Raw genomic sequence first — 26840 nt, forward strand, 5'->3', positions numbered from 1 at the left:
TAGTTTGGGGTTTCTCCTCTGCTTTCAGAGGGCACCACAGAAGCACTGAACCCTGGGATTGAGTTTTTCACTCTTTAGGAGACAGCGAGTGAGAAATGAGGCGGTCAACCCCTGCCTGACCCCTGGAACACAATTACAGCCCAGTTTGGTTATGGATGCTCATGGGTAACCTGTGTAATGCTCCAGGAGAGACCACAGATACCTGCATGCTTCTAGAAACACACAGCAATGATGCTCAGGTCCTTCAGAGACCAGCAGATGATGAAGGAAGGGGTCACAGGTCAAGAGATGGCTAATACGACTCCATTCTTACATTACAGAACAGAAAAAAAGATTGAGTGAACATAATTAGTGTTTGAGCACAAATCCAACACAATTTGTCAAGGATTATGCATAAAACAAGAAGGAAATATATATATATATAATTGATTTTGCAATAACTTTCAACTAGATGTGTCTTGTTTTAAACATCTTTTTATTAAATTAAAATTAAATAAAAACGATTTTTCAAGGTTTATGCTTGAAACAAGAAGGGAACAGGTTGACAAAGGCAAAATAAAAAAATACATCAGAATTAATAAATACAAAAAAGTAATAAAATTGTTTAAATATCTATCTTTTTTTTTTATAGAAACCTAGATTTAAATACAACTATTTTGCAAGGTTAATAATAAGAAAATTTACAATAAATAAATTTTGCAATGAATTTAAAATAAATGCAAATCTAGTTTTTTTTTATATAAACCTGAAAACAATATTTTACTATTTTGTAAGGCCAATGGCATAAGAAAAATATGTACAATTAATTGTATTATTTAAAATAAATGCACCTTGTGTGGCTTTAGTTTTTAACAGGAAAACCAGATTTATAGACAGAAACAATTTGCCAATGGCATATACAACAACTTTTGCAGTAAATTCATAAATGCATCTTATTTGAAGCATTTATTAACTGGAAAATAATATACAGTTTTTGCAAGGTTTATGCTTGAAACAATTTGATGATGGAATCAGGATAAAATATATAAATGAATGTAGCAAAATAAATAAATGCATCTTGTTTTAATTTTAATTTTCTTTAACTGGAAACCCATTAAAAATTTATTTTGCTTGAAATATGAAAGAAACTAGTTGATGATATAAGAAAAAATATATAAACATTTTGCTATATATATTTTTTTTTAAATGCATCTTGTTTGAAGCATTTTTAAACTGGAAAACATAGTAAATGACTGTAATGCTGGTGAAACTGTTATTAAACCCTAAAAGAAAGCCTTGCCACCCCTGCTGCCACACCAGTTGGCAAAAACGAATTAAAGGTTATGGCCAATTTGAAAATTTACAGCGCGAATCTTTCTTTCGTGATTCGTGATCCCGCTTTGAACTCTCGAACTGATTCAAATGATTCGCGATCCCGCTCCGAACTCACAAACTGACTCAAATGATTCGCGATCCCCATAACTGACTCAAATGATTCGCGATCCCGCTACGAACTCCCGAACTGACTCAAATGATTCGCGATCCCCAAACTGACTCAAATGATTTGCGAACCCGCTCCGAGCTCCCGAACTGATTCAAATTATTTGCGATCCACAAACTCTAATAATTTACAAAGTATTAATATACTGTAATATTTTTGTTGTTGTTGTTGTTGTTGCTGCTATAAAAACAGACTTAAGCCATCAATAGCCTTTAAAATGGCTTAAAATGCATTATATAAAATTAACGAGGCAATAATGATTGTTTAATAATAACACTGTTAAAATACATAATGTAGGCAAATACAAACTAAACAAATGATGTAGATGTTATTACAAATGGCATGTGATTGCTGCTGTTACACTTACAGGACAATCAAATCCTTGTTTAGGATACTGACCACAATTCATTCAAATATTCACTTCATCTTTCATTTTTGGACACCTTTTTGCTATAGATGACACAGTCTTTATAATTTCTTTAACAAAAAATGTGCATATCACAACCCTTACAAAAATAAACCATGGTTTTATCATAGCATGCTTAGTTTCCTTTTGCATGATTTCTGAATGCTTGAGACTATAAAATAAATTAGAGTCATAATAAAGTTATAGCCACAGGTAAATGTCGAGAGCTACAATTGTGATTTGTAAAAATACAATTTATCCATTTAGTTTTTTTATTTGACCACTATAGTCATTTTTTTTCCATCATCATATTTGAGGAAGGGGGGCACAACAGTACACTCCTGCATAGGGCACACATTTGGCCAGCAGCGACCCTGAAGGTGTTGTTATACACATCTCTGGGAATGTGTGCTCTACACACACACACACACACAGCTCTTCACTATATTAACACATGATGTATGCTACACATGTGCACGTCAGCGCGCTATGAGAGGATTTCACCATTTCATTTGATAAAACTATCGTCATTCATTCGTATCGTATACACAGACAGACAGAAACGCCAATGTCTTTACGACAAACTGTCAAAATAAAATTTCTGTATAACTTGAAGAAATTAAAATAGAAATATAGTACTATTGCACAGTAGAGTATGCTATAATTATAACAAGTAGGCTTAATAGCTAATAATAATAGTTAATTAAAAAACACAGAAACTCTGGTTACAACCCACCAAAATAAAAGTTTGGTCTAACTCAAAGAAATTATGTAAGAAATTGCTTAGTAAAATATACTTAAAAAAAGATCTACTAAAACATTATTTTAAAGGAATATCACACAAGGTTTCATAGAAGTTTTAATTTAAGCTTGCCAAAACAATAACACCACATTTTTCAGAAACAATTTCTAAAAGTAGATTTGTATTTGTGCCTATAATGTTTATTTATTTATGATTATTGTCAGCTAATAAAAGCTATGCTTCAGGACCATATTCATATAACATCGAAGGCTAAATGTAGCTCTTGACTGGTTGAGTTAGATGATGATTAACACTAAACTGTAGAAAATCAGTCGAGTCTCCCCAGCTGGAAATGTCATTGGCTGTTAAAATCTTGTGTTTCTTATAATAAATTGACATATTGATAAGACTGAATCTTTTATAATGCTCTTAATGACATGTGGATGCATACTGTATGCATTAGTGAGTGTGTGGTGCTTATGGGGTCTGGTCACTTATTCCTTATATGAACTGTTTCAAATGCAAGACATTGATTGCATGAGATTAAGTTTGTAAATGATAGCTGTGTCCTTTTGTAGTGTGCACATATATTTATCATCAAACTGTGATAACTGTGACTAAATTCAGTATATATACGTCTGCCATATGTTGCCACCCCTCAGAAATTCCTGCCCCTTTCTCACCACCCCATCAATATTTTTCTAGATCCGCCCCTGTGTAGGATCATAGAGACATATTATTAATTTTTTAAACGTTGACAATTTTAGACTTTATTCAAGCATGTGTATTGTTCACTAAATTGTAAACGGTCTGCCTCCTTCTGTATTGAGATCAACCAGACTATCTCATATGAGTAATTGTGTAGTTCCCCTTCGTCGTTCTGCATTTGGGCTGTCATCTTTTACAGTCAAAGCCACTAATCAGTGGAATGCCCTACCAGAGGACATAAAAGGGTGTAAAACTCATGGTCTTTTTACATTTAAGTTCAAATCTTTTTTAAAATCAAACCAACTATGTAACCACTAAGACTGATGTAGATAAACTCACTGATTTATTTATTTTACAGCCATTTATGGCCCTGACAGTATGTGTGTATGTATTTATTGTATGTTAACATATGGGTATTTTCTGTGCTTTGTAAGTGTTGACCTGCCCGGGGACTACAGATGAAAATTAGCCTTTTGGCTAAATCCGGTGCAATGTGAATTTTATGTTAAAAATTGTGCATTGTACCTTTATAAATAAATAATAATTAAAAAAAATGATGTGCTGCTTTAGAGAAACACTAAATCAAGAGCACAAGATAATAATAATGTGTAGGAACACAAGGCTATCCTTTGAGTTTCAGGATGATCCTGCTTGAACTCAGAGCTGTGTGTGTGTTAGGGGTGGGCGGATCGATCTAAATATCGATAGTATCGATGCCAATATTGGTATTTGTATCGGATCGATACAATTGAATCGATATTTTAATTTAAATCTCATCTACGTTCATTATACTTTGCTCGTGTCTTCTACCTCTACAATCCTGAGCAAACGCTGCTTTCACATCCTGGCCCACTTTGCTACTACTGATGGATGTAAAGAATTAATTCTACAGTGCCTAATAACTAATAATTTTGTGGAGTTCAATACATTAATAAAAAATATTGCCTAAATAATTGATCATTCATCCACCTCAGAAATAATGACAGACCTACTACACTCCCCTACACAAGTATTATTTATTTTTTTTAAGTAAAAAGTATCGTATTGGTATCGGTATCGGCGATACTGACTCTATATGTATTTGGTATCTGATCGATACCAAATTTTGCAGTATCGCCCACCTCTAGTGTGTGTGCGTGTGCTTGTGTGTGTGTGTGTGTGTGTGTGTGTGTGTGCGTGCATGTGCCTGCGTGCGTGTGTGCATGTGTGTGTGTGTGCATGTGCATGTGTATGTGCGTGTGTGTGTGTGAGATAGAGTGTGTCTGTGAGAGTGTGAGTGTGTGTGCGTGCGTGTGTGTGCGTGCGTGTTTGTGTGTGTGTGTGCGTGTGTGTGATCTGTGACAGGAGTGTTTCTCAGTGTGATAGCAGGCTGTAAACAGACCGTGTGTGATTTCCCATCAGCCCTGTGTCCGGCTGCAGAGGTGACCTCCGTATCGCCGGCGAGCGCTATATCTGGATGCTGACACATTTTATGAGCGATTAGCTGTGTTTCACAGAGACCCCACCGCTGCGAGCGTGACCTCTGACCCCGGCCGCTCCGCACCCGCAATTAACTGACAAAACCAGCAGCACTAAATCTAGAGCAGCCAGACACGACCGAGAAGAGGAGCGCTTTACCATCAGTGTGTGTGTGTGTGTGTGTGTGTGTGTGTGTGTGTGTGTAAGTGTAAGTGTAAGTGTGTGTGTGTGTGTTTCATTTTTATCTTTATCTGTTTTAGTGTTAGAAATTTTAGTACTTCATCAAACTTATTTTACTTTATATAAGACTTAGAAAATAACTTTAAAAATTATTTTCTGTGATTGAAATAAAGCTGAAATAAAATCTAAATATTAGATAAGTTTCATGTTAAGTTTTAGTCATTTTATGATATTTAATAATTTTTCAAATTTTCATAATTTTTCAAATTTTTATATAGTTTAAAATTTTACATTAAGTCATTTTCATGGGTTTTGTAATTATTATTATTTATGCATTTAGCAGACGCTTTTATCAAAGCGACTTACAGTGCACTTTTACCTATCATGTGTTCCCGGGGAATCGACCCCACAACCTTGCGCTTCATATGGTGTTTTTTTTTTCAGTTTTATTTTAAGTATTTTAGTACATTCCAGGCAACATTTCTAATTCACTTTTTTTTAGTTTTTAAAGGTTTTCATTTTTTTCATTTTAGTTAAATTTTATTTCAATTAATGAAAATAATTTTTGATAATTTTTTTTTTTTTTATGAAACACCGGTGTCGGTGAGGAAGTTCAGCGATCATCATTTGTTTAAAGTTTTGATTTTACACATATCAGCTGGAGTTAAACTGGTTTATTTAGCTGTAAAGTGCACAAAAACCTTTTAAAAGCCTAATTCCTTTTTAATGTTTAATCTTTGGTGTTTAAGCAGGGCCATAATACAGTATATTCATCATGATCAGCGGCTCACAGCTTGAACACATTTACATTCATGCATTTGACAGATGCTTTTATCCAGAGCATTCAAGCTGCACATGTTATTAGTTCATGCATTGCTTGGGAATCGAACCCGTGACCTTGGTGTAGCAGTCCAGCAATGCAGAAAGCATCAAATAAATGGGCAGAGTCAGTCAGTGTTTGTAGAGTCTTCATGACTTTGTGCTGTAGCGTGTGGGTTATTTGTAGCATTGAATCTCGTCTGCTGGACTGTGACTGTTTCTCTGAGAGCTCTTGGACTTTAACCTCGTCTGAGATGAATTATAGTCTCTCCTGCTCTCGTTAGCAAGGGCTGATGGGGAATAAAGCAGCTCGACGCTGGAGTCTGCTGAACGCATCGAGCTGAAACTCTCCCAGAAACACTTTCACCAGGAACTGGTTCATCAGTATCACTGTGTCACCAGAACAGAGACCAAATGAAGAGTAGACACACTCCACCAGCATCACTCATCCAGTAACCTTCACACAGGACAGACCAGTTCTACTCTTTATTCTGCTTTCAATTGTGTGTACATGCTGTAACATACATACATATTTAAACATTTCATACAAAAAACAGCACTTAACACAAACTACATACAGTTGGGAAACACTTGGCAAAAAGCAAATTATTATTTTTTATTATTATTTATTGAAATATATATACAGTATCTGTGTGTGTGTGTGCGTGTGTGTGTGTGTGTGTGTGTGTATTAATTAATGTTTAGCAACTTTAAAAAATACAAATGATTTATTTTCATTACATTACTACAATTAATTTAAGTAAGTAATATATACATAATATAAAACATAAATAATGATATTTTATGGCATGATCAACTGATTTCATAATTAATATATTTAAGTCTAATCTATGACATTGTATATGTTTGATAGATGTTGGCCAGTAATTTAAACATGTAGTCACCAGATGTGGTTTCTGAGTGAGAGGTTAATTTGGCGTGCCCTGCGCAGCATCCATCTTTTAGGAGCATCTTTCGTAAATGCACTGTTTATTCGTTATGGTCTATTTCTTGAGTGGCTTGACTTCCTGTTTCTTCTTCTTCTTCTTCTTCTTCTTCTTCTTCTCCAGTAAAAGTCTTAAATCTAATGTCTCGTGAGTGTCCTTTGACATCCGCATCATCAACAGAGGGGTTTCCATGGCAACGGCCCCCACAGCAGCTGTGTGTGAGGATGCTCTCTCAGCATCTGATGCATCTGATGCTCTCCTCCCAGAGGACAAACGCATCCAGACGTGAAGATGTTAAAGTGCTCTGCGTGGATTAAACACACAGAGGGTCAGACGAAGCCCCAGACACACAGGTACATGAGGTTTGGAGGGGTATGCGTTACATAACACTGTGTTATAGATGAGCAGCTCTTATAGAAGATCACATCTGTCCTCCAGAGGAATCACAAACTACAGCTCAACTGAGGAAGAGCTGAGTAATTCTTCATCAGTCAGAGTTAGACCTCAACACAATGAGTACGCTGGGAAATAATGCTGCAGAAAGAAGAACATACAAACTGCGATTAAACTTCACTAAATCATTACAAAATGCAAGTAACACGATGAATTAAATGTGAAAATGTGGAAAAGGAAACCCTGAAATGTTATTTACAGATTTGTTTTTAAATTTTCAGGATTCTACATTTAAGTAATAGTAAAAATAAAACAAATAAAAAATAAAAAATTAACAAATGTAAGTTAAAAAAGGGAGATTTTAGTGGTATAGAGTATATATATATATATATATATATATATATAGTTTTTATTATTGATTGTCAGTTGAGTTTTAGTTAATTTTAGTACTTTAGACCAAATAAAAATGAGAAATGGTGCCTTGGCATCTTGTATATATATATATATTGTTTGACCCCAAATAGTTTTAGTTAACCCTATAATAACCCTGCTTTGCCTGTGTGAAGTCCAGACGTCTTCCTGATGAGAGATGGATGATGATAGCTGTAGTCAACATGAAATCAGTTTTGACATCACTGGCAGCTCATCCAAGATGTTACACATTTTCAATGTCATGTTTTACCATTTGTTTTTCAACATCCAATTAATTCCTCCATCCAGCTCCCAGTTTTCTCATTAAATCTCTCGTTTCTCTCAGACTCCTGAAGTGTAATGATGTGTTGTGTCAAGCTGACTCTGATCAGTTTGGATGGATGAGTGTCAAGCCTGTGTTTTGTAACTCAATATGAAGGGACTGATGAATGCATGAGATTTCAGCTAGACGTATTCGAGGAAATTCACTCTCTCTCATAGATCTTGAAGTTTCTCAGTCATGTCAAGAAGAAAGCGTGTCTGGATCATTTTCCCCCGCCGGCCGTAAGTGCGGCTCTGAGCACGTCGTTTGAGAAACAAATGTAGCTGTCAGGATTTTATAGAACGGTGTCCGTGAACATACAGCATTTTATGAGTCAATCCTGTCTGCTGGGCTACAAAACAGCCTTGTAAAAGAGTTTCACCCCGGAGGTCAGAAGAAACACTCCTGCTGCTGAAACCAATCACGGTCACACGCTTTCACTCTCGGAGAAGAACAGTGTTTGTGAGAGCCCTTCCTCATCAGAGACGGACCCCATCCTAGATTACGAATGTAGAAGTGAATATCAATACTGCACTGGAAGATCTATTAATGTGCTATTTGTTGTACTGAAGATTTAAATGTCAACATTTATATTACTGCATTATTAATGTTATACGAGTCAAGACACTCCAGGTGAACACTGAAATACAACACTCTACTTCTCCAGGAGATTGATTACAGAAAATATCATGTTTAACTACACAAGCGAAGCATTAAATATGCATTAATATGTGCATACATTTACAGAAAATAAACATGAACACTGGATAAAGTTTATCAATGTCTTAATTTGTGTTGACATGTACAGAGGGGATTTGGGATTTCTCTTTAGGCCTAATGTGTTGAATAATCCAGTGTGAATTATATATGAACAAACCCTTCATAAAAACCTTCAGAATACTGAGGAATAAAACTGTAAGATCTGGTGTGTGTAAGTGCTGCTGTCACCTCACGGAGCAGTTAAATGACTTTCCTCTCACGCTCGTGCACACTGGCACGGGTTTGATGGGGAACTCCATGTTCCTGTGAATGTTTCAATCTTTTGTGTTTCTCTTCAGAGAACTTTATTACCACACTTCAGCAGTCAGACGTATTTCATGATCGTGCTTTAAACACAGAGCTTCTGCAGAATAAACCAGAGGAACATCTGTGCAGATTACCAGCTGACGCCACATCATTAGAGTAAAACAATTAGACATTTAGGATTGATGTATTTGAATTACATATAAAATTTCCTTCCATTTAGATAGTAGTTTTTACACAAACACACTAATAAACATAATGTGATTCATATTTGTCAGTCATACATTAATGAAACAGATTTCTGCACTCAAAGAATCATGATATAGTTTATTATTTACCGTTTGCATGATTTTACCTAAATAATCATATTTTCTAAAATGCATTAATTCAAGTTGCTTAGAATCAGCATAAATCTGTTTATCACAAAGCAATACAAGTTATTCAGGTAAATAAGTTTAGAAATGGGTTAAAATATGGAATATGGACTGTGGAACAAGCAATAATCAGTTCAAATATGAGACTGAGACAAACGCTTTTACAAAAGGATTTATTGATAATAAATAAACCTGGTAATTGTGTATTTCCAACACATTGAGTTTATTAATACTATTACAGGAAGCTGACTTGTTTCAGTTATGAATGACAAATACACATTACATCACGTTTATTAGTGTATGTTAAAACTGCATTATCCAAATAGATGAGAATTTCACATGCAATCAAAATAAATCTCAGTTTTAGGACTAAATATCTTGGACCAAACAATGAGTGTTAGCAGGATATACTTTTTCAAAAACAGCGAAAAAAGACAACAGAATACAGATTAGGGATAAAGATAAGTCAATAATTATAATTTTTGGGGGATTTATTTTTTAAGAGAGACAGTAAAATTATCTCTATTTCTGATAGATATGAGGAATGAAATGAAGAACAGTTTAGTCTCTCAGAAATCATCAAACCAGAGCGTCTTGGCAGGATAAACATGTTTTCTGACTCTGAATCTGATTGAAAAACTGAAAAGTGTGTAAGTTCAGATGTAAATAAACAGTGAGCGCAGTGTGTGTTTGTACTCTGTTGATGAATAATTCATGTTCTGGTCCATGTGTCTCTGTGGGTGATGGAACATCTCACTTGAAATCATTGCACTGCAGATATTCTGAAACGATGAACTTTTGAGGAACTTGAGTGTGGAGAGCGACGCGTAGCACAGAGGGGTTGATTTATTCATGTTCTCTTTCACCAGCCTCTGAATCTACATCTCACACTGTGGACAAGAAACTTTCCTAATATTGTATTAAACAGGGACAAAAGTCACAAGTTCAGCTGTAAAACAGAGACTAGAGCGAGATCATTAGAACGCAGTTCAGGCAGTTCTTTCTAACAGTAGAGCAGATACCGATATAAACTGATCTGAATATCACTCTATATCTCCAGTAATGAGATGAGATGTAAATGATCCGCACATATAACACAGTGATGGAGAGCTGAAGAAATCAAGGCTCCTCAGAAGATGTGAGATGTTCTGGAGGCTTGTGAAGATCATTCCTCCGCTGAGGAACAGTGAAAGTAAAGCTTCTGGAAACAAACGCTCCTCAAAAGATCCTGAGGATCAGATTTGAGACTCTAAAACATGATTGATGGAGAATCAAGTAAAGCTGAGCTGCTCCAGTGCAGTTAGAGTTAATCTGGAGATATTACTGACCTTATTCTCACCTTTACTTGATCACAATCAGAATCAGAAACACACGATTAGAAGCGTCTCTAGGTTACGTATGTAACCCTAGTTCCTCGAGGGAACTGCGTCAATGCGCTTTGGGGAACGCACCCAGCGTGCGCGACTCTGAATATCGTGTGAAATCAGAAAAATGGAAGAGCGTGACGTCACCGGCGGAGTGACGTAAGCGACCAGGAAGCTATAAAAGCACGTGCCACGCAGCTGGCGCCGACAGGGGTGCCGGGGGTATGGCTCCGAGATGCAGCGGCTCGTTCCCTCGAGGAACTAGGGTTACATACGTAACCTAGAGACGTTCCTCTTCAGGAACTCGAGCTGCATCAATGCGCTTTGGGGAACGAGTACCAAAACCGCCTGGAGTGACTGGCATGTCTAGGCCATAGAATTTAACAAACATAGAGGGCGTGGACCACCCCGCAGCATTGCAGATGTCCAGCATGGATACACCTGCTAAGAAGGCCTTGGAGGCCACCATATCCCGAGTATAGTGAGCCTTGGATCCCGACAGCGGGGGATGACCAGAGGACTCATAGGAAGCGTTGATAGCCTCGACTATAGCATACAAGCAATTGGTCGGTCTTTCTCCACAGGGCAGCTCTGTGGATGTATGCGTCCAGCGCTCGAACTGGACACATACAATTTAGCTTCTCTTGGTCGGGCTCCCGAAATGGAGGAGGACAGAAGGCCTGCAGCACTACAGGTTGTGGTGTAACAGAGGGAACCTTAGGAACATATCACGCTCGAGGGTATATGAACGCTTTAGTCATGCCTGGTGCAAACTCAAGATAAGCAGGGGCCACTGAGAGGGCCTGAAGGTCTCCTACTCTCCGCAGAGAGGTGACAGCCAACAGAAAGGAGGTTTTAAGTGTGAGATGTCTGTCTGAGATATCTTGAATAGGTTCAAATGGGGGTTTGAACATTGCCTCTAACACCACAACCAAGTCCCACGGGGGAATACGGGACCGTACTGGAGGTCTCAGCCTCAGCACACCGCGGAGGAAACGTGTAACTAGGGGGTTTCTTCCCAAAGACTGGCCATCGAGAAGGGCGTGGTAGGCCGCAATAGCCGCCACGTAGACCTTCAACGTGGAGTGGGTCAACCCTGCAGAGAGCCTAGCCTGTAGAAACTCCAGAACTGTACCAACCGGTCAGTTTGCTTGGTCTAACTGGCGGTCTCTGCACCATGAAGTGAAGGGTTTCCACCTCAGGGCGTACAGTTTCCTCGTTGAGGGAGATCTGGATTGGAGAAGGGTCTCAACAACCTCAGTTGAGAGACCGGCTGCTAACAGTTGTGTCCCCTCAGGGGCCACACCCACAGCTCCCACAACTCCGGGCGAGGGTGAATTATCGTACCCTGTGCCTGCGAGAGTAGGTCTGTCCTGATCGGTATCTCCCATAGAGAGCCGTCGAGGAGCGAGACTAGATCTGAGAACCATACTCAGCCTGGCCAGAACGGGGCTACTAACAACAGACGGACCCCATCCCGGCGCACTCTCGCCAGAACTCCCGGGAGCAGAGCAATAGGGGGAAATGCGTACAGACGAAGCCTCAGCCAGGTCTGTACCATAGCGTCCAGTCCCAGAGGAGCTGGATGAACTAGAGAGAACCAAAGGGGGCATTGTGATGTCTCTTGAGATACAAATAGGTCTACTTGAGCCCTGCCAAATACTCTCCATATCTGCTTCACTACTTCTGGGTGAAGTTTCCATTCCCCGGGCCTCGGCCCCTGCCTCGACAGTATGTCTGCTCCCATATTTTGTTTCCCAGGAATATATACTGCTCTTAATGAGAGGTGTTTGCTCTGGGACTACACCAGGATCTGGTGTGCAAGCTTGTACAAAGGGCGCGGACGCAGACCTCCCTGGTGGTTGACAAAAGAGACCACCGATGTGTTGTCGGTGCGCACCAACACATGGTGACCCCTTAGGTCTGGGAGGAAGTGCTTCAGTGCACGATAAATGGCTAGCATTTCTAGACAATTGATATGCCAAGTTAGATGGAGATCGCTCCACAGACCACGGGCAGGGTGACCTTGATAGTGAGAAGTAGATTGCCCCTCGGGGAAAATCCCTTGGTCTTGAGCCACCACTGTAGGAGTCTCATGTACAGCAGGCCAAGAGGTATCACGTTGGACGCAGCTGCCATCAGACCCAACAATCTCTGAAATTGTTTGACAGTGAGTGACTGGCCTTCTTTGATTCTCTCTTGACTGAGATGCAGATCGACTCGATACGAGCAGGGGACAATCGTGCCTGCATCGCGGTCGAATCCCATACTACACCTAGATAGGTGGTTCTCTGAACCGGAGAAAGCACACTCTTCTTGGCGTTCAGTCTCAAACCCAGCTCCCCCATATGTGCGAGGACGACATCTCGATGCCGAACCGCAACCTGCTCTGACTGAGCTAAGATCAACCAATCGTCGATATAGTTGAGAATGCGGATGCCCTTCATGCGCAGGGGGACCAGAGCCACGTCTACACATTTTGTGAACGTGCGGGGTGAGAGTGCAAGGCCAAAGGGAAGTACTCGATATTGGTAAGCTTCGCCCCCCAAAGCGAACCTCAGAAACTTCCTGTGTTGTGGAAGGATGGATATGTGGAAGTATGCGTCTTTGAGATCTATTGTGACAAACCAGTCCTCGGACCTGATCTGAGCTACAACATGCTTGATTGTGAGCATTCTGAACTTTAATCTCATAACTGAACGATTTAAGACCCTCAAGTCTATAATCGGACGCAACCCCCCATCCTTCTTTGGAACTATGAAATACCGGCTGTAAAATCCGGAATCCCTGTCCTGAGGAGGGACCACCTCGATGGCCTCCTTCTCTAATAGGGTTTTCACTTCCTGTTCCATAACCAGACCCTGCCTGAGGCCGACTATCGTCTGAACGCCCCCGTTGAATACTGGCGGCACGGAGCCGAACTGAATACGGTAGCCTTTTTCTACTGTGTGCAGGACCCATCGAGATACATTGGGCAGTAGTTTCCACGCTGCTAAATAATCTACTAAGGGAATCAGTCTCTCGAGACTGATCTCTGGTGTAAGAGGCCCCCGCAGGGGCGGCGAGCGTCTCAGCCCCGCTACGCGCACGGGCGGAAGATACTGAGAGTGATGCTCGCTGGGACCTGCTGCGCCCTGGAACACTGGCAGGGTTGGCAGACCGGCCCCCAAAGGGCACTGAGGCGAGACAGGCACCGTATACTGCGGTGTGTACCGCTCTACCCCAGCAGAGGCTGCCCTCTGAAACCCTGGGCTCTTGGCGTCAGGGTTTCTTGGTCGAGGACTTCTTAGCTTCGATAACTGCCCTGAGATCTTGTTTGGGCTTGGAAGTCCTTGGCCAAGAGCATCGTCGAGACTCTCATTACCGACGCAAAGGAGCACGAGAGGCGACGCTCTGTTTCTGGGCCTCGCGGTACAAGGAGCTAGGGTGCGGCTGGGGCATCTCCCACCCAGATGCCCCAAGGGAGCAATGAGGGAGGAACTTATGGAATGCCGCCGCTTGTTTACAGGCCTCCTGAAACCTGTCGACGACAGAATTGACTGTGTCGCCGAACAGGCCAGTCGGCCCCGGCTGGGAGGTGGCTGACTCGCGCGCAGGAAGCGTTCATCAAGCTTGCTTCTCTGCGGTTCAGCTGTTTTCTTGGCGGGCCAATCAATGCTTAATTTGGCCACCGCGTGAGTAACCACCTCTAAGAGCTCCTCATACTGCGGCGAGTGGGGTGGCAAATCCCTGTCGTTCGACTCCACGTCAACCTCCTTGGAGGAAGAGAGGCGGAGCGTCAACCCCTCTCCCTGAGTGGAAGAAACCGCTAAGTGTGCTTCCGACTCTAGGGATTGGGTGCCGGATCTGGCAGAAATGGAAGGAGATAGGGACTGCCCCGTCTCCATTCCCTCCACCAGATCCACTTGCGAACCCCACGAGTGCAGCCGCCATTCTGCCTCAGCAGAAGTGGGACCATCACCGCAGGGAATGCTGGCGAAGGCCCCCTCCTTGAAGAGGGCCCTCCGGGAACGAAGCAGCCACACCAACATACGCTCACAGTGCGGGCAGTCGGCCCCCTCGAGAGCCGACTCAGCGTGCTTCAAACCCAGGCAAACCATGCACAGGCTGTGTATCCCCACCCGTTATATATCTCGGGCAGGGAGGAACACACAACCTATAGCGCGATTTGGAATCGCCATCAGTGTGCTTAACTTTCGCCTTGCTCTTTGGCATGTCTAGGAGCTCTAACTGGACAGACAACAGTACATAAGACTCACAAGACAAACGGTTTGACATTCACACACAGAGGGCTTGATGAAAAACGTGAAGCTGATATTCAGAGTCGTGCACGCTGGGCGCATTCCCCAAAGCGCATTGACGCAGCTCGAGTTCCTGAAGAGGAACTGGACATTTGCACAGTGACACTAAAAGAGCTTTGACTCTGAACTCTCAATGCAACAGAAGACAGCAGTAGATTGAGTGTGAAGCAGGTTTAACAGCATCATGTTGATCATGTAGAGCATTAGAAGCGTGTGTGTGTATCAGAGATTATGTTTGATGACAGCACTGCTGTTTTCTGGACATTACTGCTGGTCTGTCAGGCAGATAAGCACAGCTGAAGCTGGACTGGTCAGCGCTGCTCAGTCTGTATCTGCGTCCAGCAGCTGTAAGTGAATGTGTGCGATGTGACCCAAACATCCCATCAGGAAACAAAACCCCCTCGGGCTGAGCGTGGAGAGGCAGGTCTGATTCCTCCAGACGCGAGCGCGGTTTAATTAAACCAGATAAACTGGAAAACATTCCCTGTCTGTCTCAGTGGGGTTGTGGGTAATTTGTGTCGCTCGGTGAGACTCAGTCAGAGGTTGATTCATTGAGCACTGTTAGCTATTAGCCATTAGCGCCCACAGCAGTAAAGCTATCCACTGTGTGTGTGGTCAGTGTGTGTGAGTGTGTGTGTGTGTGAGTGTGTGTGAGAGTGTGCGTGAGAGTGTGTGTGTGTGAGTGTGTGTGAGTGTGTGTGTGTGTGTGTCAGTGTGTCAGTGTGTGTGACGTTTCATGATTTTGTATACGTTTCATGATTTAATCAAATTTTTTTATTTTTTTATAAATAAACTGTATTTAATAGGGCCCTCCTCACATCTATCAGACTCTGAACGTGCTTCTATTGGTTTTTTTCCGGCCGCACACGCTCCACTATAAGCTGCTCTTGTTTATGAGAACACACATTCAGTGGCAGAATACATGATTTAAATTCACATATTCCGTTTTATTACCCAGTCTAATATTCATATATATAACAGTGCTTTAACACTTATATGCGAGTAATTAACCACACATGGAATGATTGATTGGTTGTTTTATGACTGATAGAGTGAACCCATGGGTCAGTGAGCAAACCTTTGTTATTATCTCCCAAAACTTTGTTTTGTGGAAGAAATCGTTTGCAAACGTGGTATAAAAAATAAGAAAATATCTATTAAAATTAAAACAAGGGATATTTTCTGTTTAGATTGTGGGCTTAGAACTAGGTTATAGTATTTAATTAGCTGTATATAAAAACTGTATAGTATTTATGGAATGTTCCCATTTAGATACTGTAAGTAAAAGTGTGTGTCTAAAGTGAAGTGAAGTGACATTCAGCCAAGTATGGTGACCCATACTCAGAATTTGTGCTCTGCATTTAACCCATCCGAAATGCACACACACAGAGCAGTGAACACACACACACTGTGAACACACACCCGGAGCAGTGGGCAGCCATTTATGCTGCGGCGCCCGGGGAGCAGTTGGGGGTTCGATGCCTTGCTCAAAGTCGTGGTATTGAAGGTGGAGAGAGAACTGTACATGCACTCCCCCCACCCACAATTCCGTCCGGCCCGAGACTAGAACCCACAACCCTTCAATTGGGAGTCCAACCCTCTAACCATTAGGCCATGACTTCCCTCCCTAAAGAAGTATACCAGGTTATATTTAGCATCTTTACTATTAGACCACATTTTTGACAATCATTTTGACTCGTACTTCAGTTTTAGAAAGGAACTTGTTTACTGTATCACACTTACAGTGGACTTCTGTGAGGAAGCAGGAGAGTTTAAAACACACGTGGAGCTTGTGTTAAAGCACTGCCATGAATTACTGAACAACATGTATGTGTTATTTGATCTGTGAAGTGTCCCAATGATCATTTTGAGGTGGGACGTGGATTTGGTCACATCGCGTCTCTTTCTTATCTTCTCACACAGCTAACACAAATAAACTGAAGTTTATTCATGTTTGCTTCTTGTTTATTTCTGTATTTTATTAGTTTGTGATGTCTGTATAGTTTTACAGTGTAATTAATGTATTGTTTTATTCTGGTCTTAAGGCAGTGTGTGGTTCTGTGCCTCATGTTTTGTCTCCAGGGCGTCTCAGTAAAATTAAAGCCAGCAAATCCGATTACTTTCTCCCAAAGGGAATGGACCGATCGTCAGCTGATGAGAGCTGTGTGTGTGTGTGTGTGTGTGCGTGTGTGTGTGTGATGGGAGCTCCAGGGCCTATTACAGAGCGATTAGAGCTGGTTAATTCAGTAGCGTGTGGTTGGTCTGCTCTGATTGCGAGAGCACACTATCACACCTGCTGTGATGGACACGATGATGCTCTTCAGCTCTGCTCGGTGTTGCTTCCATTGTCTTCTTCAGCTTCCAGTTAAGAAATCATGCACTTTTGTACAGTCTGTTTGTGTCTGTAGATTTCAATAGTAGATACATATCTTTCAAAGTTATTTTCCTCCACTTCTGCAGGAATTACACACACCAGAACTTTGAGTTTTATTTTTGCTGAAGGCTTTGTTCATTCACACTGGTTCATCCGATATTTTATCCCTAAAAACATGGTGCTCATGTATTTTATTGACAGTATTTTCTGATTAATGGAGTGATAAGTATGTGATAAATATGGAGTGATATAAACATGTTTTAAACGTGTTTGGCTATTTTTGGTATTGATTATATTTGGACATTCACCTTGGTTTACAATGGTTTTTCATGGCAATTCCACAGTTTTTGGACACTTACCATAGTTTTACAATGCTTTTTCATGATAATACCATGTATTTTTGAACATGTACAGTGGTTTTCAGGGGGATACCATCTTTTTAAAACAATCTGTACCATGGTTTTACAATGGTAAATTCTGTGTATTTTTGGTCTTGATACTTGATTTTTTTGTACATGGTTTACCAACTGGACATTATCATGTCTGAGTTTGCTTGTACAGCTTAACAATGTGTTACAAATAGTATAGATTTATGATCAGCCATAAAACTAAAATTACCAGCAACGCTTTTGGCTAAATGTGCATGGATAATACTCATATTTCATGTGTGTATTGTTGTGTGTGTGTGTGTGTGTGTGTGTGTTTGAAGTCCCTATAGGTTGGTTGTTTGGTTGGTGACCTACTTTGCTTTTTGCACATTATGTAGAAAAGCTTCTGATCAATTCCATTGTGAACTGCTTCTCCCCAGCCAGTAATAACAGTTTAAGACTGACAACCACTTAAAATCTCCACCAGAAAACACAATATCTGACCAGTGCTGTGTGTGTGTGTGTGTGTGACATCAGTGTTACTGACACAAAAGAGCCTCATTGTTTGAGCTCTGATGCCCACTGACTCCTCCCACTGATGTAGACACACCCCTCTCATCATTATTCATAGGCTGAGCTGCTGGAGGGGGCGTGTCCGCGCGCGTGTGTGTGCATGTGTGGGAAGGAGAGAGCCAGTGGATCTCAAACACTGTCGGGTCGGGTGCCACAGGCTGTGGTTGTGCATGCAGGTCTGTGTGCTGACACGCGGATGAGAGGCGCTGTGCGCGCGCGAGCCGTTCTGGAGGGAGCGCGAGACGGCTGCTGTGTCCCTGAGCACGAGGATGGGCTGCAATCTGTGTAGTTTACAGAAGAGAGAGGAGCATTACAAACTACTGTACGAGATCTCACAGGTGAGACACGCTCGTGCTGCTGCTGATCTGTCAGGGTTCTGTCTGCTTTTAGGCATGCTGTCATACTTAGTTATCTGTACCAGGGCAGTAGCACTGGTTTTGGACATGCAGCGTGGTTTGCAATGGCTTTTTTAGGACAATACTCTCTATTGTAGGTACTGATGCTTGCTGTGTTTTTCCACATAATACCATAGTTTTACATGGTTCTATTATGTATTTTTGGACATGTAGCTTACATGGTTTAAAATGCGTATTCATGGTAATACCATGATTTTTTTCACTTAATACCATAGTTTTTTTGTTGTTGTTTTGTTTTTTTGTATGTGCATCATGATTTGACAATGGTTTCCAGAGTAATATCATGTATAGTACTTTTTATAGTAATTTTTTACGTCAGAGATTTTAGATATTTTCCAAGGTTTTACAATGTTTTTTGTTTTGTGGTAATACCGTGTATCTTTAATCATGGTATTTTGTGTTGTTTTTTCATCCCAAATAATACCATATTTCTCAGACATGAACCATTGTTTTAAAATGGTTTTTAATGGTAGACTTATTTATTTTTCACGTAATACCATTTTTTTACCATTGTTTTACAGGGGTTTTTAATGGTAGTCTAATGTATTTTTCCACAACATACTGTAGTTTTTGGACATGTACCATGGTTTTACCTCTTTGGGACTTGGCACTCTGGATGTTTCACAGTATAAAGGTGCATAATGTCTTGGTGTTTTGGATCTGTGCTGTACAGTAAAACCATGTATCTTTTTGACACAATACCATAGTTTTCAGGCATGTACCATGGTAGTTCCACAGTATTCTTTGGGATGTGCACAGTATATGAGAATTATTTAGCACCATTGGCATTGAATATATCAAAATACCACAGTAAAACCACCAATGGACCATGGTACCACCCCAGTAGTTCTTGTGAAACTAGTTGTGTAGTACTAGTAAATAGAGTAAATAAGCATAAGTGTGAGCACACACACAAACATGGATCAGTTGATTATTTTGGGAGATCTGATGTGTTTGTGGAGCGTTTACTGATTCTAAAGCAGCAGACAGTGAGTGTATAACCACAGCATCCCCAGACTCCCAGCGAGCTGAAGATGATCCAGCGGTGGTCTTCTTCTGTTGGAGCTGATGATTGATTCTCTGCTGCAGGTTTCATTAACTCTTCATATGTGCTGAAGAGCTTTAATAGCCCCTGTATCACACACACACACACACACACACACACACACACTCACACACACACTCATGTTCAGTGTGGTCTCATTAGCGCTCGTGGAAAATGATTCCGGCTCCTAATAAACTGTGTGTATGACGGGACATTCATTTGGTTAATTGCTGCCGTTGTTCTGTAACGAGGAGTTTTGAGGAATCTCCTCCGCATGGATCGTTTTAATCAGAGCGATGAAGATCACGTGGGTCTGATGAGCTTCTGCATTCAAGCATCACCGAAACCACTACATTAACAGAATTAGGACGTTAATAAAACAGAAATAGCCCATGATTTGAGGATCAGCCAATTATGTGCCGTCTCAGAGAACATTAATCTCAGCGTGTATGCCAATATTTCTTGTGGTTTCTGGAGTTGATTCTTTATTTTGGGCTGTTTTTCCACACCTCATGGGTTTTTCCTCTGTGGTGTGTCCTGATGAGATGAGATCCTCAGATCTGGTGTTTGATGTTGTGAATCTTCTCTTCGGAGCTGTGTGTTCAGTAACACAAGCTCTCGGTGCGTGAGTGAGTGTTTGGTGTTTGAGAGCGTGAGATGGTGTAAACGAGGTGTTCGTGAGTGTGTTCACACACACCCGCGGCTGAGAGTGTGTCCGTGTGTGTGTCAGTCTTCACTGTGAGGATCTGATTCAGGCGTTCTGGAGCTCTGTCCAGGTCTTGTGCTGCTGTTAGTCTGAGACTTGATGATGTAATCATGGAGCTGCTATTGAGATGAATGAGAATGCTAACGGATAGAGACGCCAGGTATTATATTGACCTCCTTTATGTCATAAACCACATTGCAATGCATTCTGGGATTGCCCTTCAATATTAAAGCTACCTTACAAATTGTCTGAAACAAGGTGTCTTAAAAGGAAACACAATCTTCTATATGTACAAAACACACCATTGTTTTACAGTGTTTTCTCATCACAAAACCTGTCTTCAAAACCTGTTTTTACATGATATCATAGTTTTTGGACAAATACCATGGTTTTACAATGTTTTTTTTAATCATAATACCATTTATTTTTGATCCTGATGCCTGTTTTGACATAGGCCTAATAGCACAGTTATTGGACATGTACCATGGTAGTTTCACCATATTTTTATATATATATTTATATGGTAATTCTTTAGCACCACTGGCATTGAATATATCGATGTACCACAGTAAAACCACCAATGTACCATAGTACTACAACCGTTGTTCCTTTAGTATGAGTTTTGTTCTACTATTTAACCACTAAATACATTTAAATAAATAAGCATAAATGTGTAAGATATGCAAAAGAGAATCCAAAATAAGGGAAAGAATGAATAGACACTGATGAGTGTAGTTGTGTTAAAGCGCTGCTGGTGAGAGTGAGAGTCAAACCCAGCGGTGTGTGTCGTTCTCGGGGATAATTAGTCCTTCTACAGATGCGTGTGGAACACATCGCTGCACAGACGTGACATTTCCACGCGCGCTGGTGTTTGTGTGTGTACTGATGGGCTATAAGCCCTGTGATGCTGTGCTGGTCTCCAGAGACAGAGATGAAGAGCGCCACCTACAGACTGATCTTTCACATATTCATGGTTCAGATATTCTCCATCAGTGAAGCTCCAGGAATCCTGTAGGGATGTCTTTATTGTGTGGGGACATCAGCGTGTTCAGATGCTGTTATCATGCGTGCTGTTCTGAAATATCTTCCTAGTGTCTCTCAGGAAACAGAGGAATGTCTGTGTCCCGTTCAGTGACTCGTCTGTTTCTTTAGATTTAATATGTGGTTAATGCAGATATAGTTAATATGTTCATTCATACATTTAGACATCATATATATACACAGTGACTTCATAAAATCAGTGTGTTTCTGAACGTGTGAACTGGACAGGTGTGTTTGATAAACGAGTTTCATCACTGCTGGGACGAGTGTGTGTGTGTGTGTGTGTGAGAGGAACGGCCTGAGGCCCCGGGGCCCCTGTGACCCCCTCCTCACCAAACTGTACGCTACAAATGTCCCAATCCATCTCTCTGTCCGGCCGCCTCTCGCTGACTGATGGTCCTCAAACCTCACAGCTGGAACCAGGAACAAAAGACCAGAAAAATGAGCCGCTTGATTGATCTGGTGTCCACAGCCGTGAGATTACCTGCAGAAACACACAGAGAGAGAGAGAAGCTCCTGATTGTTTCTCTGAGTCTCTTTCCTTGGTTTAGTGAGGGAGAGTTGGGAAACCTGTTTGGAAACAGATGTTGTTGTGAGAGATGGAGAGCTGTACTGTTAAAAAGAGGGAATAAGGATGTGTTTAATTCCTCATTCTCAGTTTTATTCATGTGGGATTGTGTTTTAATATCCTGGTTCTCCATGAGCATCTAGCTATGTGATGCAGAAAATACAGAATCCAGTCAGAAAAATGGAAAAACAAAGTGGAATTTGACAAATTTTGGATGTTCACCCAAAGATTGCTTACCCCCAGGGGATGCGAGACGTAGGTGACTTTATTTCTTCAGTACAGTATTACTTTCGTTAACGATACAGTTCAGTTTCTTAACTTTATTGTTTTGTTTTGTTTCTTAACACATCGATGTATTGTCACGAGCCACAGGGTTTCATTTGGTTATGTTTGTTTATGTTTTTTTTAAGTTTTATTTTATTTTAGCTGTGATTATATGACTAACAGACTACAACGGCTTGAGTTAAAAATCTCAGTTTGTGTTCTGCTGAAGATACAAAGTCATCTGCATCTTGGATTTCCTGGGGGTTAAGTTACTTAAGCATTTAATCTGAGAAAACTATCATCAAATACACAAAGAAACTAAAAAAAAAATCTTACAAATAATAATTTAGTTTATAAAAACATTATTTAAGGAATATCGCACTTTTCCATCCATGTTTTAATTGAATTTAAGTGTTTTAATTGAATTTTGTTCGCCAATAAATTAAAGAAACAATTTACATTTAATTACATTTTCAAAGATTCATTAAATTGTTAGTTTAGTGGATTAATTTGATTAGTGCTTTGTTTTTTGCTAACAATTATTATATCATAAAACACAGAATCCAGAAAAATTTAAAATAGACAACATAGAATTTCTGAAAAACAGGATTGTTGTTAAAATTTGAATAAATTCTCAAGTTAAACATGAATTCACTTGAACGCAGTCCGATTCCAGTCATAAAAATCATATTTAAAATATAATGTGAAATGTCTTGAGATTTTGGACATTTTGGAGTAAATCATAATGCAGTGCAGGGAATCAAATTGCAATAAATATTAAAATGCTAAATATTAAGTTAATAATAATAATAATAATAATAATATATTTATTTTGTATAGCGCCTTTAAAAGTAGCTTTCTCAAAGCACTTTACATACAGTATTGTTCAAAATAATAGCAGTACAATGTGACTAACCAGAATAATCAAGGTTTTTCGTATATTTTTTTATTGCTACGTGGCAAACAAGTTACCAGTAGGTTCAGTAGATTCTCAGAAAACAAATGAGACCCAGCATTCATGATATGCACGCTCTTAAGGCTGTGCAATTGGGCAATTAGTTGAATTAGTTGAAAGGGGTGTGTTCAAAAAAATAGCAGTGTGGCATTCAATCACTGAGGTCATCAATTTTGTGAAGAAACAGGTGTGAATCAGGTGGCCCCTATTTAAGGATGAAGCCAACACTTGTTGAACATGCATTTGAAAGCTGAGGAAAATGGGTCGTTCAAGACATTGTTCAGAAGAACAGCGTACTTTGATTAAAAAGTTGATTAGAGAGGGGAAAACCTATAAAGAGGTGCAAAAAATGATAGGCTGTTCAGCTAAAATGATCTCCAATGCCTTAAAATGGAGAGCAAAACCAGAGAGACGTGGAAGAAAACGGAAGACAACCATCAAAATGGATAGAAGAATAACCAGAATGGCAAAGGCTCAGCCAATGATCACCTCCAGGATGATCAAAGACAGTCTGGAGTTACCTGTAAGTACTGTGACAGTTAGAAGACGTCTGTGTGAAGCTAATCTATTTTCAAGAATCCCCCGCAAAGTCCCTCTGTTAAAAAAAAGGCATGTGCAGAAGAGGTTACAATTTGCCAAAGAACACATCAACTGGCCTAAAGAGAAATGGAGGAACATTTTGTGGACTGATGAGAGTAAAATTGTTCTTTTTGGGTCCAAGGGCCACAGGCAGTTTGTGAGACGACCCCCAAACTCTGAATTCAAGCCACAGTACACAGTGAAGACAGTGAAGCATGGAGGTGCAAGCATCATGATATGGGCATGTTTCTCCTACTATGGTGTTGGGCCTATTTATCGCATACCAGGGATCATGGATCAGTTTGCATATGTTAAAATACTTGAAGAGGTCATGTTGCCCTATGCTGAAGAGGACATGCCCTTGAAATGGTTGTTTCAACAAGACCGTGACCCAAAACACACTAGTAAACGGGCAAAGTCTTGGTTCCAAACCAACAAAATTAATGTTATGGAGTAGCCAGCCCAATCTCCAGACCTTAATCCAATTGAGAACTTGTGGGGTGATATCAAAAATGCTGTTTCTGAAGCAAAACCAAGAAATGTGAATGAATTGTGGAATGTTGTTAAAGAATCATGGAGTGGAATAACAGCTGAGAGGTGCCACAAGTTGGTTGACTCCATGCCACACAGATGTCAAGCAGTTTTAAAAAACTGTGGTCATACAACTAAATATTAGTTTAGTGATTCACAGGATTGCTAAATCCCAGAAAAAAAAAATGTTTGTACAAAATAGTTTTGAGTTTGTACAGTCAAAGGTAGACACTGCTATTTTTTTGAACACACCCCTTTCAACTAATTGCCCAATTGCACAGCCTTAAGAGCGTGGATATCATGAATGCTGGGTCTTGTTTGTTTTCTGACAATCTACTGAACCTACTGGTAACTTGTTTGCCACGTAGCAATAAAAAATATACTAAAAACCTTGATTATTCTGGTTAGTCACATTGTACTGCTATTATTTTGAACAATACTGTACAAGCATAAAACCAACAAGTTGTAATGATGTTAATTAAAACAAACCAAATAGAATTTATGAAAATAGAACACAATTCATAAAACATTGTTATTGTTATGATAAAAAATAAACAAATGATTGTAAAAGTTTTAAGAATTAAATTGATTAGACATCATTTTGATTATTGCGATTTAGTTAAAGCGTTAAAATATAGTCCAGAAGAATGTGAAACTGAGAAACAGAATTTGTGAAGAAATAAAGCTGTATTCGCTGTGCTGTAAGCAGCCGTGTCTCTCGTGTGGATCAGTGATGAGAGGGAATCAGTCTCTAGCTGCTGACTCGGGCAGGAATATGAACAGATCCCTGAGACTGAAGAATCATGGCAGAGTTACATCATCACACATCTATTAATGATGCATGTGTGTGTGTGTGTGTGTGTGTGTGTGTGCTGGCTGAGATGATGCATCACAAACAGACATCAATCTGCTGTTCACAGAGATTCAGCTTCTGCATCAATCCTGCAAATACTCTGATTCATTCTAGATTAGTAGATCAGGTAAAATGAGAAGTGAATGAGACTCTAACTGTTGTTTGACTGCAGTAACTTCATGATCTCCAGGTGAGACTCCAGATAAACCAGTGTTTTTACATGCACCGCTCCGTTTGGAGATGTTTGCTCTATTGTGCATCCATGACATGTCTTTTCAGACATGTGGAATGAATATATACAGTGAAGAGTTTATTTTATGAGACTGTGTTTCTGTCTGTAGATTTGAGCTCCAGTCCATCTCTTTGAAAGTTTTCCTCCTCTTCAGCAACACTTACACACACCAGAACTAACAGTTTATTCCTCTCTGTATTCTGAAGGTTTTTACTGAAGGGTTTGTTCATATTTCATTCACACTGGTTTATAACATTTTATTCTTAATTTTTATTCTGGCTGCTGACGGTATTTTCTGATTTATGGAGTAATAAGAGAAATCCAATATCGCCTCAGTAAAACCTTGAACTCTAATATGTCGTCAGAATGAAGGAAAGTGTGAGCCAGGCGCTATCCAATGTTCACATTTATTTTCTGGAATTTCATGATTTTTTTTTATGAATTTCAGATTACTGCAAATTTAATTAGATATTTAAAAATGTCTGTTATGAAAAAGTGTCTGTAATGCACTGTGTATAATCATCTGGAGAAAGTGTGAGCTCATACAGGAGCGTCAGAGTCAGATCCAGATCTCAGATGTGATTGATTGACAGCTGTCATCTGTCAGATTCAGACTGATCTTCATGTGAATCTGATGGATGTACTCTGTGATGAGCTGCTGGTTCTGTTACAGACGTCTTTCATTCATTCCCCATCTGTAGACTGACCTTCAGCACGTGACACTTCAGACGCTTTGACCTTTACACACTCATATCAGACCTGAGAAAGACTCTCGAGAGGGCTCTTATCATCTGTGAACACACACACACACACATGCACACACACATGCACACACACACACTGACACACACACACACACACACACACACTCACACACACACACTACACTTTCTGTTCATCTGTGAATCCTGTTGCAGCACAACTGTGTTCAACACTGATAATAATCAGAAATGTTTCTTGAGCAGTAAATCATCATATTATTCTGATTTCTGAAGATCATGTGACACTGAAGACTGGAGGAATGATGCTGAAAATACAGCGGAGCATCACAGAAATACATTACACTTTAACAGAGATTCACACAGAAAACAGATGATTTACATTAGAATAATATTTTATTAAAATGTTTTACTGTACTTGGTGAGCATAAATTAATTACAGCAAGAACATCAAATTTCTTCATGAACAACAATATTAAACCCCAGAAACTCCAAAATGACATTTGCCTTCCATTCAGCTTCCAGCAGTGCATTCATCTCTGCCGTGTTACATTCATTTAGTTGATAAGTGCTGTGTGCTGCATTAATAAACACACTAACACCGTCAAGCTACGCTATATCACGTTCATAATCGATTGTGATTCATCTAATGAACATGATATAACGCAGCTTGTCACTGGTCTACAGC

The 26840-nt window shown here is 40.1% G+C and overlaps 2 protein-coding genes across 2 annotated transcripts in view; both read left to right on the plus strand.

Moving 5' to 3' along the window:
• LOC113042956 (contactin-1a-like) overlaps window positions 1–26840 on the plus strand; it is a 551632-nt gene that overhangs the window by 235078 nt on the left and 289714 nt on the right.
• LOC113042959 (PDZ domain-containing RING finger protein 4-like) overlaps window positions 18331–26840 on the plus strand; it is a 41364-nt gene continuing 32854 nt past the window's right edge. The window contains exon 1 of the mRNA XM_026201999.1: window positions 18331–18581. Within this exon, the coding sequence (XP_026057784.1) occupies window positions 18513–18581 (69 nt within the window). The 5' untranslated portion in view covers window positions 18331–18512. The remainder of the gene's footprint in view (window positions 18582–26840) is intronic.

The sequence above is a fragment of the Carassius auratus genome, chromosome 25 (assembly GCF_003368295.1).
Source record: "Carassius auratus strain Wakin chromosome 25, ASM336829v1, whole genome shotgun sequence".
NCBI classification, from domain to species: Eukaryota; Metazoa; Chordata; class Actinopteri; order Cypriniformes; family Cyprinidae; genus Carassius; species Carassius auratus.